Source organism: Anser anser, assembly GCF_964211835.1.
Source record: "Anser anser genome assembly, chromosome: Z".
NCBI lineage: Eukaryota > Metazoa > Chordata > Aves > Anseriformes > Anatidae > Anser > Anser anser.
The window spans coordinates 56489747-56506274 of record NC_139723.1 but is presented as its reverse complement, the minus strand read 5'-3'; the positions used below and the strand labels follow the sequence as shown (position 1 = coordinate 56506274).

The 16528-nt window shown below is 37.2% G+C and overlaps 1 protein-coding gene across 29 annotated transcripts in view; it reads right to left on the bottom strand.

Annotated features, from left to right (window-relative positions):
* The window catches only part of PTPRD (protein tyrosine phosphatase receptor type D), a 1402037-nt gene that overhangs the window by 43477 nt on the left and 1342032 nt on the right, over window positions 1-16528 (bottom strand). For all 29 annotated transcript variants that reach the window (XR_014576765.1, XR_014576766.1, XR_014576767.1 and 26 more), the window contains one exon: window positions 81-200. Coding sequence is in view for 10 of the 29 variants with exons in the window: in XM_083817752.1 (XP_083673878.1) it covers window positions 81-200 (120 nt within the window). In the remaining 19 variants the exon portion in view is untranslated. The remainder of the gene's footprint in view (window positions 1-80; window positions 201-16528) is intronic.

The following is a 16528-nucleotide window of genomic DNA, read 5'->3' as shown; positions in this document are numbered from 1 at the left end:
GGAAATTTTCCATGAAGGGGAGGGGGAAGGGAACATGGAAGGTGAAGAGGGAAAACAGGAAAAGGAAAGGAATTAAATACCTTGTAAAGTGCAAATGTACGAACACAGTATGTTGCCAATTCAACAGTGTCTAAAAGGGTCACTTGGATCAGTCCATAAGTTTCTGTGCCTCTGCTTGGCCAGTACTGATCACACTTCACCTGCAGTGAAAAATATAGGATTATTTCTTATATAAAAACTGACATTTGTTACACACCCCAGTGTATATCACTGTAGGCTTTCAGAGTATGTGGAGTTAGAATATTCAACAAATGCTATGGATCCAACACGAAAAATCTGTTTCATTTTCCATAAGAATTGTTTTTCTGATAGTATTGCTTATAATATCTTCTTCCATAATGGGTACTTGTACATTCAATGGTATAGATGGTCAAAAATTTCAGTAAATATAGATACAATAAAAAATTCAATTTACAATAGCTAAAATTATGACTACTATGGTTTAACTTGGCCAGCAGCTAAGCAGTGCATACTAGGAGGAAAATTATCTCTATCCTAGCCAAAACCAGGACAATGACCTAAGTAATTTCTCTTTCACAAACTAGAATTTAATAATGGTATCAATCCAGTAAAGGTAGATACTCAAGTTTTTGGATATTTGCCATATGGAATATTTTTCACATTAGTCTCATAACATATAAACTTTGCTCTGATGCTAGTATACACCACATTTAGTGTGTATAGAAAGATCTTAGTAAACATTGAATTTATTTGAGAAATCATTTTAATACAGAGATAAATAAAAGCATGAGCAACTGTTGAGTACATTGTGAGAAAATATAATTTCCTTCTCAGTTCAGTGTTATGAAACGTAACAAAATTATGTTCACGGGCATTTAAAAAACATGATTTGATAGAGAAAATTCATTTAACACATTTTAAAAGACACAGGACTTTTTCAGACTTTTCAGAGAAATCTCCATTTTAAAATACCATAGATTAGAATATTAACAAGCTGAAATAATTCTGAATAAGAATATGCATAGAAGAACCATAAGTTTATAATCTTTTCTGAGACTCAATGATTTGTTTCAGCTAAAAAAAAAAAAGTATTTAGAATGAAAATTATTATGAGAAAAAGAATGAAAAATTCCTAAAATAATCGGAGAAGACGTTACTGAATAGTAGGGGGATTAACGGAAAATCTTTTGCTTTCATTGACTGATGTGTTAAACTGAATCAGTATCAGTTTTGTTTGTAACAACAAATCTTTATGAATTAGACTTGCACATAGAGGAGAAAGGTGTATTCTGAGTTCAGTAATAATTCATCGTAGTTGTTTAACAAATGTCTTCATTAGTCACTCTAAGCCAGATTCATCACTTTCAGTGAGAATTAAGCAAGCTGTAAGAAACAGCAAGAATATTGAACAGTATTTCTGATAAAAATGTAAGTTTTCTTACTAATCCAGAAAAAAAAAAGGCGATTCCCTAAACCAGAAAATTTAAAAATTTGTCTTGGAAACCCATTTGTTCTCTAGTTTTCTCATTCTATCCACTGAAAGACTTAGAACACTTTCAAATTCCCCAGTCATGACTAGCTTTTGCTTGCAAATCATTTTAGTTTGAGGATTAGAAGGCAGAGATTAATTATGGTTCAGAAATCACATTTTGTGAACAAGTAATCTATATAAACAGAAGAATAAAAGACTGACCACTGAAGCAGGTGATGAATGTTCATTAGATGCAGTTTTTACAGAAAGTGATAGCTTAATTTATAGATATAGAGTTGAAAGAAAATAACAAAAAATGTTTATTGATATTACAGTCTAGAAAATTATATCGATAGTGTATAAACTATACAAAAATACTTATATACAGGAATTAGATAAATCCTCCCTTGTGCCACTGAGTGAAAAAAGAGTTATTAAGTACTTCATAAATATCAGTGATTTATTTTGCAGGATTCCTAACAGTAAAATTATATTTATTATATTATATTAAATAAATTATATTTAAATATAAATAAATTATATTATAAATATATAATAAATAAATAAAGATAATATAAATATAAATATATAAATTTATATAAATATAAATTTAAAATATATAATAAAAATAAAATATAATAAATAATAATAAAAATAAAATATAATTTAAAATAATATATAAATTTATATAAATTTATATTTATATAAATTTATTTAAATATATAAATTTATATAAATATAATATAAATATATTATATATTATATTTAAATAAATTATATTTAAATATATATTAAATTTATATTTATTATTATATTTATTTATATGTTTATTTTAATATAGTAAATCTTGTTTCCTTTTAGCATTAACATAGATACAGTGTAACTTGCTTAGCTATATTTTAGTGAGAAAAGTTGTGGTTTATTTTATTTCCTATAGGATAACATCTTATATATGTTTTTTAATGGAAAATTTTGTTTGTAATCCTGGTGAGGTACACCAGACTAAACTGGTTTGGATTTGAATGATTTTTAAAAAATGAATAAAATTTTTAGAAGACTCCATGCCACTTTTAATAGAATGAATATAAGGAAAATACCTGCTTGCATGCCTAAACGTGTAGTTCACCTTGTCCTGCAGATACTTCCCACACATAAATCATATGCTCATAAAAGCAATGCCAGCTTCTAGAAAGCATGCCTGAGAAGCTGACTAGCTTTCTCACTAGAAAGACTGGATTAAAAATAACTTCCAAATTTAATAGAGAGATATCCATTTTCAACACAAAAATTAAACAGAAAATCAGAACACATTACACTACCAACACTTTTGAAAACAACAGAAAATACCCATTCTGTTTTTATTTTGTTGCATTCTCTTAAAAGACTTTTTACCATGCTGTACACCTGAACTAACTACTTGTAACTTTGAAAGATGTTCACAAAAAACAAAGTTTTCTAATGCATTTCCATCTGAGATACTACTGGGCAAGTGTTAAGTAGAGGTACTGGAAGTATGGTAATCTCCTGTTAAACATATACCTAGATTCAGAAGCCTGTACAAAATTTCTCCTTTTCAGTTAACCTGGGAGAAAACTCATATGCCTACTCTTATATGATCAGATTTTGTTTTTATTCATTTATGAGTTTTTCTAAAATAAATTTCAATAATTTTACAATTTTTCTAAAATACTTTCTGTGATAACTAGTTTATGCAGAAGACTGTTGCTAGAAGTTGACACTGGAAGCCATTCAAAAATAAATACAATTTGTAAAACATTGTATACATTATCTGAAATTGGGAATCAAGGAAAATATGTATCAAGTTTTTCGAAAGAAAAAATGATTTTAGACTGATTTGAATTGAAATTCTTGAAGGGTATATGCAGCATAAGTTGATGTAACTATATCTTTTATTCCTTTTGCCTCTTGGTTTTTCTCAGGACAGGAGGTCTTCTTAAGATATGTTTTTACCTACCTCTTAGACTTCTGCTTCTGTGATCATAAATTCTACATTCCCAATACTTCTAAAAATTTATCTCTGTGTGAGATCAGAACATTTTCCATTGGCTTTCACCATCAAAAAAAAAAAAAAAAAAAGTAATCCAATTGCTGAGACACTATTTTCTGAGAGGTCCTGTTAAAAGTTTTATACAAAATTTTCAAAATGAACTATACTACAATCCCAGCCTGCAGTGCTTAAAGCAAGTTTATTTTCAGAGGTTGCACATTAATCATTTTTCACACACAGAAAAAAAAAAAAATCTCAAACCCCTTGAGTCACCCAAACTTTAACAATAAATGTCAACAAGTCTATTTTGAGTAATGTTTGATAAATGCATTTAATGTGCTTAAGATGCTTCTGTTAAGAGGAATTTCTTCCTCACTTGTATATGCAGTTTAGAAAACTGACAGTTCTGATGTGCTAAGGTGTGGTGATGATAAAGTGTTTCCTTCTACAGAAATACAGATGAAGGAGTAGATTTATTTTCAGACTAAGTCATAACAAGCCTTTGGTGAATTTCATGATCCTTCTTACCCACCCAGTTCCCAGTTTCAAGGGTTGAGCTTTTCCTCTGCAGGCTATATTAACCTGTATGCAGTGAGAGCTCTTTTGTCCCCCTAGCTTTACACGAATAAAGAAAAAATAACTTCCACCAATAATTCTCTAATGTTCTCTTGCCTGTCACTAAAAGTGTCAAGGAAAAGGAAACACACACATGAAAGAACTCACTGGTGATTCTGAAGAGAAATTAAATTACTAGTAATGACAAGCATACCTCTAACTATTACATTCCCTATCTCGGGATGATTGGTTGCATACTGTTAAGCCACCACATCTGAGATCAGAGCAGCTCCCAAAAAACTAGAAATCTATTTTACAATCTTGTAAGCACCATAGTAGTAGACACAGCTAGAAGACATAACTAATGATAGCCACTTTCAGTCTGCCCCTCAAACATTTTCTTCCTCTACAATTCTTACACACAGATCACCCTTACTTTTCTTGGAAGTGTGGGCAGTCCCTGCAAGCAAAGATAAAAGAAAATACAAATTTTTTTATAAGAGTTCTTAAGAATATTTGTGGATATTTACACTTCAGCAAGTTACAGACACTAGAGAGGGTGGTCTTGCACCAACAGAGCTGAAGGAAGTGTATTTCCATATGAACGTATGAATACAAGGATTACTGACATTCAAGGGTAGAGAAACAGGTAGAGAAATAATTTTCCAGTACAAAGTTCCATCATTCAGGCTGAAAAGCCCCTTCAGGTGATTCTTAACACATGAGCCAGCTGTTATAGACCTGAGATTATAAGGGCAAAAAGCAGTTTAGTGAAGAGATAGTAAACTAATAATAAGCAGATTCATACAGTGTATTCCTTGCTGTAAGAATAGCATATGAATTATTCTAAATCTGAAATAACAAATAACAGCAGTATGTGACAGACTTTTTTCCTTTGGTTTTCTTAACAATAGCCTTTTGCAGACAAAGATTTCAGAGGACATTTTCAAACAGTCTTGCTTCAAAAGAAAGTGACTCTACAATGCTGAATTATAATAATATTTGTGCAATAAAAAGTAGTGTTGGTTGCTGCTGATGGAAACTGCTTCAAACACTAAAAGGCTAGCTGGGTGCCTCAGACATTTAAGCTAATGTTCTTTCTTCAAACAGTTGTTGTTTGAAGTCATTGTCCTTGCAACAATGCCTTGACAACTAAGGTTCAGGCTGATTTTGGTCTAAAGATCATAGACAGTGACACTAATGTAATAGGTTGTAATGCAAATTCTAAAAAAAAATCAGACAACCTCCCTTTCCCCTTGCCCCTCCTCTCATCCCTAACCCCCCCCCCCAGCCCCCCCCCCCCCCCCCAAACACACAAACACACACACACACATTTTTGAGGCCATATATAAACAAGATTTGGCCAAGTGTCATTTGTTCACTGCTGCGTAACTACAAATGACAGATTAAAAATCTGTCCTGCCAGGAACAAGGATGAAGGAAAAACAAGGAAGTTTTATATTTTGGCTTGAACAGGCACTGAATTTACCAGCATCTTAATTTCTGAAAGAATTGAGCACCCAATCCCAAGAAGACAGAACCTTCTAAGCCTCAACAAATGGATTCCCAATGCAATAATTTATGGAAATTTTTGTTCTGTGAATCAATTTTTGACTATAGAACAAAGACCATTTGTATGCAGTGGCCTCTAATAATGATTTATAGTAGATATATATCTCTGGGAGAGTATAGGCATATGTAAGATCTCATAGGCTGTATCGTTGTTAAAATTAATCTGAACTGAGTATTTGAAATTCAAAAACTGGATAGAAAATAAGTACTTCTGCAGTGCAACACAATCCTGTCTAAGGTCTTAACTACAGTAGCCTTGAAAAAGTTCCAGACTGGATTTAGAAATAACATAAATGAGCTCTCCATCACCATTTGTAAGAAATCAAGCAGGGAAGGCAGAAAGCTAGAATGGCTTAGTAAGGACCTGCTCATCAGTCTGAGGTGTAAGAAGGAAATGCACTGGCAGTGGAAGTAGGGACATGTAGCCTGAGAAGAGTACAGCGATGCTGTTTGGATGTGTACGGATGGGGTCAGGAAAGCCAAGGCATGGATGGAACTAAATTCGGCAAGAAACATAAAGAATAACAAGAAGGGGAACTGTAGGTACACTGGCCAGAAAGAAAGGCAAAGGAGAGTGTATCCCCTCTGATAAACAAGAAGGTAACGACAGACGTGGAGTAGGCTGAGGTACTCAACAACTTCTTTGCCTCAGTCTTCACTGCCAGTCAGGCGTTCCAGGTTTAATTTCCCCAAACCTTTGGTGGCAGCTGGGGGAGCAAAGTCCCTCCCACTGTAAGCAAAGAGCAGGTCTGACCACCTGATAGAACTGAACAGGTCTACTGAATTGGTCTATGGGGATCAATGACATGAATCCCAGGGTCCTGAGGAAACGGGCTGACACAGCTGCCAAGCCACTCCCCATCATATTTCAAAACTCCTGGCACTCAGGGAAAGTCCCTGGTGAACGGAAAGAGGAAAACATCACTCCCATTTTAAAAAAGGGTAGAAAGAAAGACCCAGAGAACTGGTGGGTCTCACCTCTGTGCCTGGCAAGTAATGGAACAGATCCTTCTGGAAGCAATATCGGGGTACATGCAAGACAAGACAGTGATCCAAGACAGTCAGCACAGCTTCACCAAAGGCAAATCATGCCTGACCAATCCGGTGGCCTTCTATGATGCAGTGACTGCATTAGTTGACAAAGGGACACTGATCAATATCTTCTACTTGGACTTCTGCAAGGCCTTTGACATGATCCCACATTACATCCTGATCTCCAAATTGGAGAGATATGGATTTGATGGGTGGACTGTTCAGTGGATAAGGAATTGGCTTGAAGGCCACATTAAGAGAGTTTTGGTGAACAGCTCTATATCCAGATGGAGGCCAGTGATGAGTGGTGTCCCTCAGGGGTCTGTCTTGGGACTGGTGCTGTTTAATATCTTTATCAATGACATAGACAGTGGGATTGAGTGCACCCTCAGCAAATTTACAGATAACACCAAGACGAATGGTGCAGTCAATACAACAGAAGGAAGGGTTGCCATCCAAAGAGACTTGAGACTGGGATAAGCTTGAGAAGTGGGCCCACATGAACCTAATGAGGTTCCACAAGTCCAAGTCCAAAGAGCTGCAGCTGGGTCAGGGCAATCCCAGACATGAGTACAGACTAGGAGACCTCATTGAGAGCAGCCCTGCAGAGAAGGACCTGGGGGTTCTGGTGGACTGAAAGCTCAACACGCGCCAGCAGTGTGCACTTGCAGCCCGGAAGACCAACTGCATCCTGGGCTACATCAACAGAGGAGTGGCCAGCAGGTTGAGGGAAGTGATTGTCCCTCTCTACTCTGCCTTTGTGAGACCCTACTTGGAGTACTGCATCCAGCTCTGGGGTCTCCAGAACAATAAAGATATGGACATATTAAAGCAGGTCGATAGGAGAGCCATGAAGATGATCAGAGGGTGAGTGAAGAAAGGCTGAGAGAGCTGGGGATATTCAGCCTGGAGAAGAGAAGGCTCCAAGGATAACTCACCGAGGCCCTTCAGTACTTAAAGAGGGCTTATAAAAAATGAGGAGCAACTTTTTACTGAGGCAGACAATGACCGGACAAGAGGGAATGGTTTAAAGTAAAGGAGGGCAGATTTAGATTAGATGTTAGAAGGAAATTCTTCACTCAGAGGATGGTGAGGCACTGTAACAGGTTGCCCAGGGAAGTTGTGGATGCCCCATCGCTGGAAGCGTTCAAGATCTGGTTGCACGAGGCCCTGAGTAACCTGATCTATTGGGTGGCATCCCTGACCATGGTAGGGGATTTGGAAATACATGATTTTAACGTCCCTTCCAACCCAAGACATTCTATGATATTCTAAGATATTCTGTGATATTTAAGCTAATTCATGCATAACAAACTTCAGTCCTCTAAATCAACCCTCACTACACCCTTACTTTTAAAATTTTCTGAGTTATGGTTAGTATTCTGACAGTTAATACTGAAATATAATTGATAATTAAAAAGATATCTCCCGAACTGTTTCCATTTTGATCCTCATGAGTGTGGCACAGCTAATGAAAGAAAAAGAAACTGATATTAAAAGCCATCTTGGGCATATTTGAAATACATTCATCTTTCATTGTCCAGCTCATCTTTCATCTTCATCTATACAAGCCAAGAACAGTTCAGAACTATATTGCTGCCATCAGTGTGAGATGCTCTTTTGGAACTCTTCTTAACAGCATGGATGGCAGGGTCTTAGTGAATTCATTTTGAAAGATGAATCTGCCAAACAGTTAAGTACAGCAAGAATTCCAAGAATTTTCCTTTTAAGAGGTCGATATGATTGTAAGTGAGAGGAAGAGTGAATGGGATGACTTTTTTTTTTTATTCTAAGCCTTTTCCTGTACTGAAGATTGATCACTGTGTACAGCCTGAATAATTCTTTCATTGAATGAGATATCACTTAAAAATATATTGAACAATTCATCTTACTATTCAAGTGCTGTAATGAAGATTTTCAATGGTCCATACCATAGAAAACGATATTTATATTTATTTTTATATAATAGAGCTATCTCTTTCCACTGATATGAGTATGTAAGAATCCAGTGAAATTAATATATATCTATCTATATCTATATCTATATCTATCTATATCTATATCTATAAACAAAAGAGTAGAACATTAGAGCAATAAAGTTCTATTATTCTTACGGGTTTTCACTCACCTGAAAGGCACAAGTGAATGGATGAAACAATATGAAAATCAAAAACATAGCATTGGAGAACAGACCAAAATTTTGGAAGCCTTAAATTGTTTCAGCTTGGAATTTGATTTTTGAATAGAACTTCTGAGTTGTAGTGAGTTTTCTACTACTAGTTTAATACATTGATAAAACTGTTAGTCTCACAAATGTATACCTATGCAGTTCCTGTGATACTGATCAGCAAGACCACAAAAAAAAATAAATCTATTACCAACATGTGCCTTTCAATACACAGCTGTATCCGTTAACTTCCTTAGAAACTAGGAAAAGCTTTGTAAATGATGGAAAATTTAAATCAGAATATCTTCCTTCAGAGACACTTGTGTGAAGAACTTAAATTTTTGATGTGTATTTCTCATTGTAACTTAGAACCAGTCCTAAGTCTTTCAACAGAATCTGACACATAAGGAAATTTGGGGTTATTTTTTTCTAAATAACACTGAATTAATTCACTGACCTTCTCAAGTCTGAAATTCCTCTGAAGTAATAGGGTGCAGTGCTAAAATAAACATGAACTAATCTTTGCATTTTGAAACAAGTTTGCACAATTTTTACTTTTGCAAGGAAAGCTCGTAACTCAAAATGTCAATGGCCATTCTCTTTACGTGGCAGAGTCCCTCTGTCTGCAATAAGAAAATAATTACATGAGGCAGTCCTTTGTGTCTTACAACGCAAAAGAACCAGGTAAATAAAGTCAAATTACAGAATTACAATAGAGTTTTGATTAAACCATTGTCTAAACATATGACTCAGGAATACGTTATTTTCCAGAAAACTATCAGCTTACCTTAAAGCAAAGTGAAATTATTGATGGGCACTGAATCAAACAATGAAAAACTTGGTGGTGCTTTGACAAGCATTTGTGACAGGTGGAGGTACTGAGATATCATTTCAAGTAAGACTGCAATAAAAGCAGGTTTTGAAAGCTTACAGTGGAAAATACTGAAGCAAACATCCTACAGAATTTTCTCAATTCATAGCATTGTATTCTGGAAGTTCTTTCAATAGCTTTGCTGCAAAGTTGATTTCTTTCTCTTAGAGCCCCACAGGAGGAGAAAACTGCTGATTGCCATGACCTTTTTAACAGCTTTTCATGTGCTGGAAGACCAATACGTTTTCTTTCACTGTCTTATACATAAAACACATCCAATTCTTTCTGGTTTCCCTGTATATCATTTCTCCAACATCTGATTGTTGACATTCTCCTCTAGATTCTCTTTAATTTATCAATATATTCTAACATTGAGCATTCATTCTGTATGTCCTCAACTCCAAATGCGTATAAGCCAAAATAGCCAGAAAAGGCCTGACAAAACTTGCAGCCTATGTACTGGTATTAGAGTATGCCTTTTCACATAACATTAACCCTGCTTATGGTATAGCATGTGCACAGCTCTTTTTCATGGATGACATACAGCCTGAGCTTTAGCTGAGGCCCCTTTGCATAGCACTTCCACCTGTAATGTGCCTAGAAAAATGGTCTTTAGGTCGGTGTACTCTATGTTAGTATACGTTCAGGATTAGATTCTCACATGGGCACTGAATGAATTAAACACCTATGACTGACAGCTTTTGAATGAGAGTTGTGCCCCTGAGAATGCTTCCATAACGAACTGCCATATGGCTGAGTTTTACAGTTCTGATCAGATAGACGGTGACTCCTCCTGCTCTAACTCCTACAACAGTGCAGGAATTCTTGGACTATGGCCATCACATTCTGTTACAGTGAAAGAAAACAGTACAAACCTACACAATTTTATTTTCATTTTTGTAAATCTGGTGAACACATGGTGTAAGTGAGTTTAGATTTTTTTTTTTTTCCTTTTGGCCAGCCAGCTTTCTCATTCATTCATCTCCTGACTCATCTTAGTATGTTGAGAGCACTAAAGAAATGAAACAAAATTCCAATGGTACGTTATTGATAAAGAAGTTATTGGTTTTCCACTAAAACTGGGGACGGAACAATAAAAAAAAATGTAGATTTAATTTTTCTTTAGTAAAATAATGTAACTTGACATGAAAGAATGCTATCTGCAATTTATGTGCTATCTAGTAATATGTGTGCTAGAAGAATTATTAACTACTCACCAGATTAAATCACACACAGATTCACACAGAATCATCTAGGCCGGAAGAAACCTCCAAGATCATCTAGTCCAACCTCTGACCTAACACTAATAAGTCCTCCACTAAACCATATCACTAAGCTCTACATCTAAACGTCTTTTAAAGACCTCCAGGGATGGTGTACTCAACCACTTCCCTGGGCAGCCCGTTCCAATGCCTAACAACCCTTTCAGTAAAGAAGTTCTTCCTAATATCCAACCTAAACCTCCCCTGGCGCAACTTTAGCCCATTCCCCCTCATCCTGTCACCAGTCACGTGGGAGAATAGACCAACCCCCACCTCTCTACAGCCTCCTTTAAGGTACCTGTAGAGTGCGATAAGGTTGCGCTGAGCCTCTTCTTCTCCAGGCGGAACAATCCCAGCTCCCTCAGCTGCTCCTTGTAAGACTTGTTCTCTAGACCCCTCACCAGCTTTGTTGCCCTCCTCTGGACTCTCTCGAGCACCTTGATGTCCTTCTTGTAGTGAGGGGCCCAAAACTGAACACAGTACTCGAGGTGCGGCCTCACCAGAGCCGAGTAAAGGGGGACAATCACTTCCCTAGACCTGCTGGCCACACTGCTTCTTATACAAGCCAGGGTGCTGTTGGCCTTCTTGGCCACCTGAGCACACTGCTGGCTCATATTCAGCCGACTATCAACCAATACTCCCAGGTCCTTCTCTGCCAGGCAGCTTTCTAACCCTTCATCTCCCATCCTGTAGCGCTGCTTGGGGTTGTTGTGTCCTAGGTGCAGGACCCGGCACTTGGCCTTGTTGAACCTCATACAGTTGGCCTCAGCCCATCGGTCCAGCCTATCCAGATCCTCCTGCAGAGCCTTCCTACCCTTGAGCAGATCGACACATGCACCTAACTTGGTGTCGTCTGCAAACTTACTGAGGGTGCACTCGATCCCCTCATCCAGATTATCAATAAAGATATTGAAGAGAACCGGCCCCAGTACTGAGCCTTGGGGGACTTCACCAGTGACCAGCCTTCAACTGGATTTAACTCCATTCACCACGACTTTTTGGGCCCAGCTTTCCAGCCAGTTTTTAACCCAACGAAGCGTATGCCAGTCCAAGCCAAGAGCAGCCAGTTTCTTGAGGAGAATGCTGTGGGAAACAGTGTCAAAAGCCTTACTGAGATCAAGGTAGACCACATCCACAGCCTTTCCCTCATCCACCAAGCGCGTCACTTCGTCTTAGAAGGGGATCAGGTTCGTGAAGCAGGACCTGCCTTTCATAAACCCATGCTGACTGGGCCTGATCACCTGGTTGCCCTGCAAGTGCCGAGTGATGACACTCAAGATAATCTGCTCCATGAGCTTCCCTGGCACTGAGGTCAAACTAAACTATAAGACATGCTAAGACTAAACTAAACTATAAGACATGCATATTTTTCTAGTTCCAGCAAAAAGTAGATAATATTTTATTTATATTTTCCTATGCTTAAATACGTTTCACAACTTTTAAAAAGAACATTTCTATATACCTGTTATGTCCAATAACATAAATCAACTACATTTTGTCTAAATGCTGTAAAGCACACATGCACTTGGGAGTATATTAATGAATATATATATTCTGTAATGAATTGTTAAGTGGATGTCCTGACGATTTTTCTACTCATTTTAGTGAAGATAACTTATTGCCACTTATATTGGATCCAGTATTTTGACCTGTAATAGCTCCAGTATAACATGTCAAAAAATACTAAGGATGAAACGTCTCAAGTTTGTTGCTGAAGCCCTGCACAACAAATAGAAATGACACAGGACCCATACTAATAGTCCCATCTATTTCACTCTATTTCACTATTGGGGTACAAAATACAGGATATATGACTTTTCTACTGGGTTTGTTTCTACCTCCCTATTTCCAGTAAAAACTCAGGATTACATATATCTCAGGATGCTCACTGTATCAAGGTGTTCAATTTTGACACTACAGGATGAATATTCTGGGCTTAAATATTTATGTATTCTTGGTTTGTAATATTGATGATACCGCTTCCTGACAGTCAAATGATTGGATAAGGCTATCAGAACGCTACAAATGAAGTCTCCTCATGTATTCAGTTAGTCATTAGCAAATTTGAACAAAGCCAGTAATATCAGTATGAAAATTAAAGCTTTCTTCGTCAGGATAGTCGGGATCTGGCTCTTATTTGAGCAATCCAGCTGGCAACCAGTCATGAATGGTGTTCCCCAGGGGTCAGTGTTGGGGACTATCCTCTTTAATATTTTTATTGATTATTTGAATGAGGGAATTGAGTGCATCCCCAGTAAGTTTGAAAACAACACCAAGCTGGGGGGAAGTGTCAATCTGATGGAGGGCTGGAAGGCCCTGCAGAGGGACCTGGACAGGTTGGATGGATGGGTAGCGACCAATGGGATGAGGTTCAACATGGCGAAGTGCTGGGTCCTGCTCTTTGGTCAAAACAACCCCAAGCAATGCTACAGGCTTGGGGCAGAGTGGCTGGAAAGCTGTGCAGAGGAAAAGGATCTGAGGTTTTTTGCCTGAACGTGAGCCGGCGGTGTGCCCAGGTGGCCAAGAAGGCCAATGGCATTCTGGCTTGTATCAGGAATAGTGTAGCCAGCAGGACCAGGGTGGTGATTGGCCCCCTGTACTCTGCTCTGGTGAGGCCACACCTCAAGTACTGTGTTCAGCTTTGGGCCCCCCAGTACAAGAAAGACATCGAGGCCCTGGGGTGTGACCGGAGAAGGGCTATAAAGCTGGTGAAGGGCCTGGAACACAAGTCCTATGAGAAGAGGCTGAGGGAACTGGGGTTCTTTAGTCTGGAGAAGAGGAGGCTCAGGGAAGATCTCATTGTTCTCTACAAATACCTGAAAGGAAAGTGCGGGGAGCTGCTGGTTGGCCTCTTCTCACAGGTAACTCGTGATGGGACTAGAAGGAATGGACTCAAGTTGCACCAGGGGAGGTGTAGGTTGGAAATTACATTTCTTCTCAGCAAGGGTGGTTAGACATTGGAATAGGTTGCCCAGGGAGGTGGTGGAGTCACCTCCCTGGGAATGTTTAAGGAAAGGTTGGACGTGGTGCTTAGGGACATAGGCTAGTTGGTAATATTGGTGGTAGGTGGATGGTTGGACCAGATGATCTTGGAAGTCTTTTCCAATCTTAATGATTCTATGATTCAATGATGATTGCTAGGATTGTTATATTGCCATTTAACTTCGATCTTATTGGTGTTTTTTTGACAGAAGGTTCTACTAGATGTTATCGTCCCAGCATAGAAAATATTGCCAATGAGGTTAAGGAGGGAGTATTTTCTATCAGTTCCAAAGGAAAGGAAAAGATTGAATTCTCTTTCAAGTAAATAATCCACAACAAGATACTACTCTGAAACAGGGGACAGGACTGAATGCTTTCTCTTTGAGATGGTGTTATCTTTTGCTATAAAAGACATTTTCTATAGAAGAGATTCTTTATCTTCATCTTATCTTTCACATCCAATATATACTCTACATGACTGAAAGCTGGAAAAAAATGGACCACATTCTATAGCACATAAATTCTCTGAAAATTAAATTAATTCAGAAGATCTGGAAAAAAAAAAGAAGAAGAAAAACTGCACTGCTGGAGGAGGAGAGGAAGACAATGGAGTAGGAAAGAAACGTATTACATATTTATGCTTAACACACTTTATAGCTTTCCTTACTGTAAGACACGACTGTTTCTCTTAATCATTAATTTTCAATCTTTAATATTCTTCTTTTCTTTCATTCATATTAAGCCTACGAATGTGACAATTATGCTAGCAACACAGTTCCATTCACTGGCAGTGAATCCTTTTTTGATATAAATTATGTGCATGATAGCTGGATGATGCTACTGACTTTCTCTCTAGTCTGGCTTATGTCAAGTGAGATTCAGGTGATGACATTTCCAATGAAACCAACAAAGAGTGAAAAATCTTCTCTTTTCCTAAGGCTTTCTGCTAGGCAAACATATGAATTATGAATTTATTTTAACACTATCATTTGATGTACTCAGCTGTAAAATATGTGCATTCTCAAAGCTGAAGTTAGTCAGACATATAACTCATGCTAATGAACCAACTTTGTTTCTGCAGATGCAATTAAAGTCCCCATCTTTATCTATCCCATCCAGGCAAAAAATTTCACTTCTCTCCTGCTATAGATTATGCTATGTAAGAATGATAGCGTGAGAAAAAAATGTCAAGGAAATCTTTTTATCATATTCTTTTCACAAATAGGTATTCACATTGCTGCTTCACCATCAATACCATTAATTACATTATTTGTACTTCCTGTATTAGGAAAAGAGGTAACTTGTATGCCATATTCACAGAGCTGCAGACTACACCTGAGTTACATTGGAGCTGAATTATGTACCAGATATATGGTCTCTAATAATATACACTGAGTGCATGAAGCTTATTTAATCTACGAATACAGAATAAGCTAAATTGAGTACGAAGAAATACACAGACATTAGCACTGAATGAACAGACAATCCATTGAGTGGATTGTAAGGTCTCTCACTACACTCAAGGAATGTATTGCTGCTGAATGCTAATCACTTGTGGAGGTGATTACTATTCTGATCACTGTTTTTGTAGGGTGAAGTCAGCGAAGGGTATATGTGGCTTAAAACTCTTCTAAGAAATTATTGAAGAGAATGAATACAATTTCATTTAGTTACATGAAAATATCTTTATAGGCAGTGTCTGTCTGTGGCCTGCAATATTAAGATAACTGTCAAATATTTCAGCAAAATTTCTGAAATTAATTGCTTATTAGGATTAGATTTCTTCCTTAGCATTGATGCTATTTAGCAGCAACTTTATTATGTAAGAAGCAATTAGTGAAGGAATAGGCAGAATTTTTTTTGCTTAATTCCAAACAACTTTTAGTACCTAGACTAACCAAGGCCTGCAGTCTCAAGATAAAATAAAGCTTTCTGATAATATTACCCCCTGCTATGTACTAATTGCCAACAGGTACATACATGTAGTGGTGTTAATGTAGGTTGAATTTACACGCAGCAAGTGATTCTGTAATTAAAATGTCATACATTATCTGAACTGGGAAAACAAAACAAAACAAATTAACTACTCTATTTTTAAAAAGTGATGAAACTTTAAAAGAATAAATATATATGTACTTCAGTAAGCCTCCTGAAAGGAATTACTTTTGCCAAGATGTTCAACAAATTATGTAATCATTGCAACTATATGTATCCAAGCATGAAAAAACACCAGTGACAACAGAGTATGGTGCATTGCCTCCTGTTCGAAACTTACACGTGTAAAAACATGTTCCTTTTGAAGTGGGGGTCATCCATGAGCTGCTGAAATGACAACTATTATTCAGTTTTCTACTTTTTTATTAATTTAAAAGATTTTCTGGATGATAAATCTCTCTTCCTCCCTCTTTCTCTTTCTTTCCTTTCTTTACAAACTTTTCTTGATCTTCTTTATCTATGGCATTTGCTGCCACATATTGCCCAGTGCCTTAGGCACCTTTACCTTTTGTATTGCTATGGGCCTTCCATTTGCAATCCTGTAACCTGCCTCCTACTTGCAGCTCCCCACCCTTTCACACAGACTCCCAAG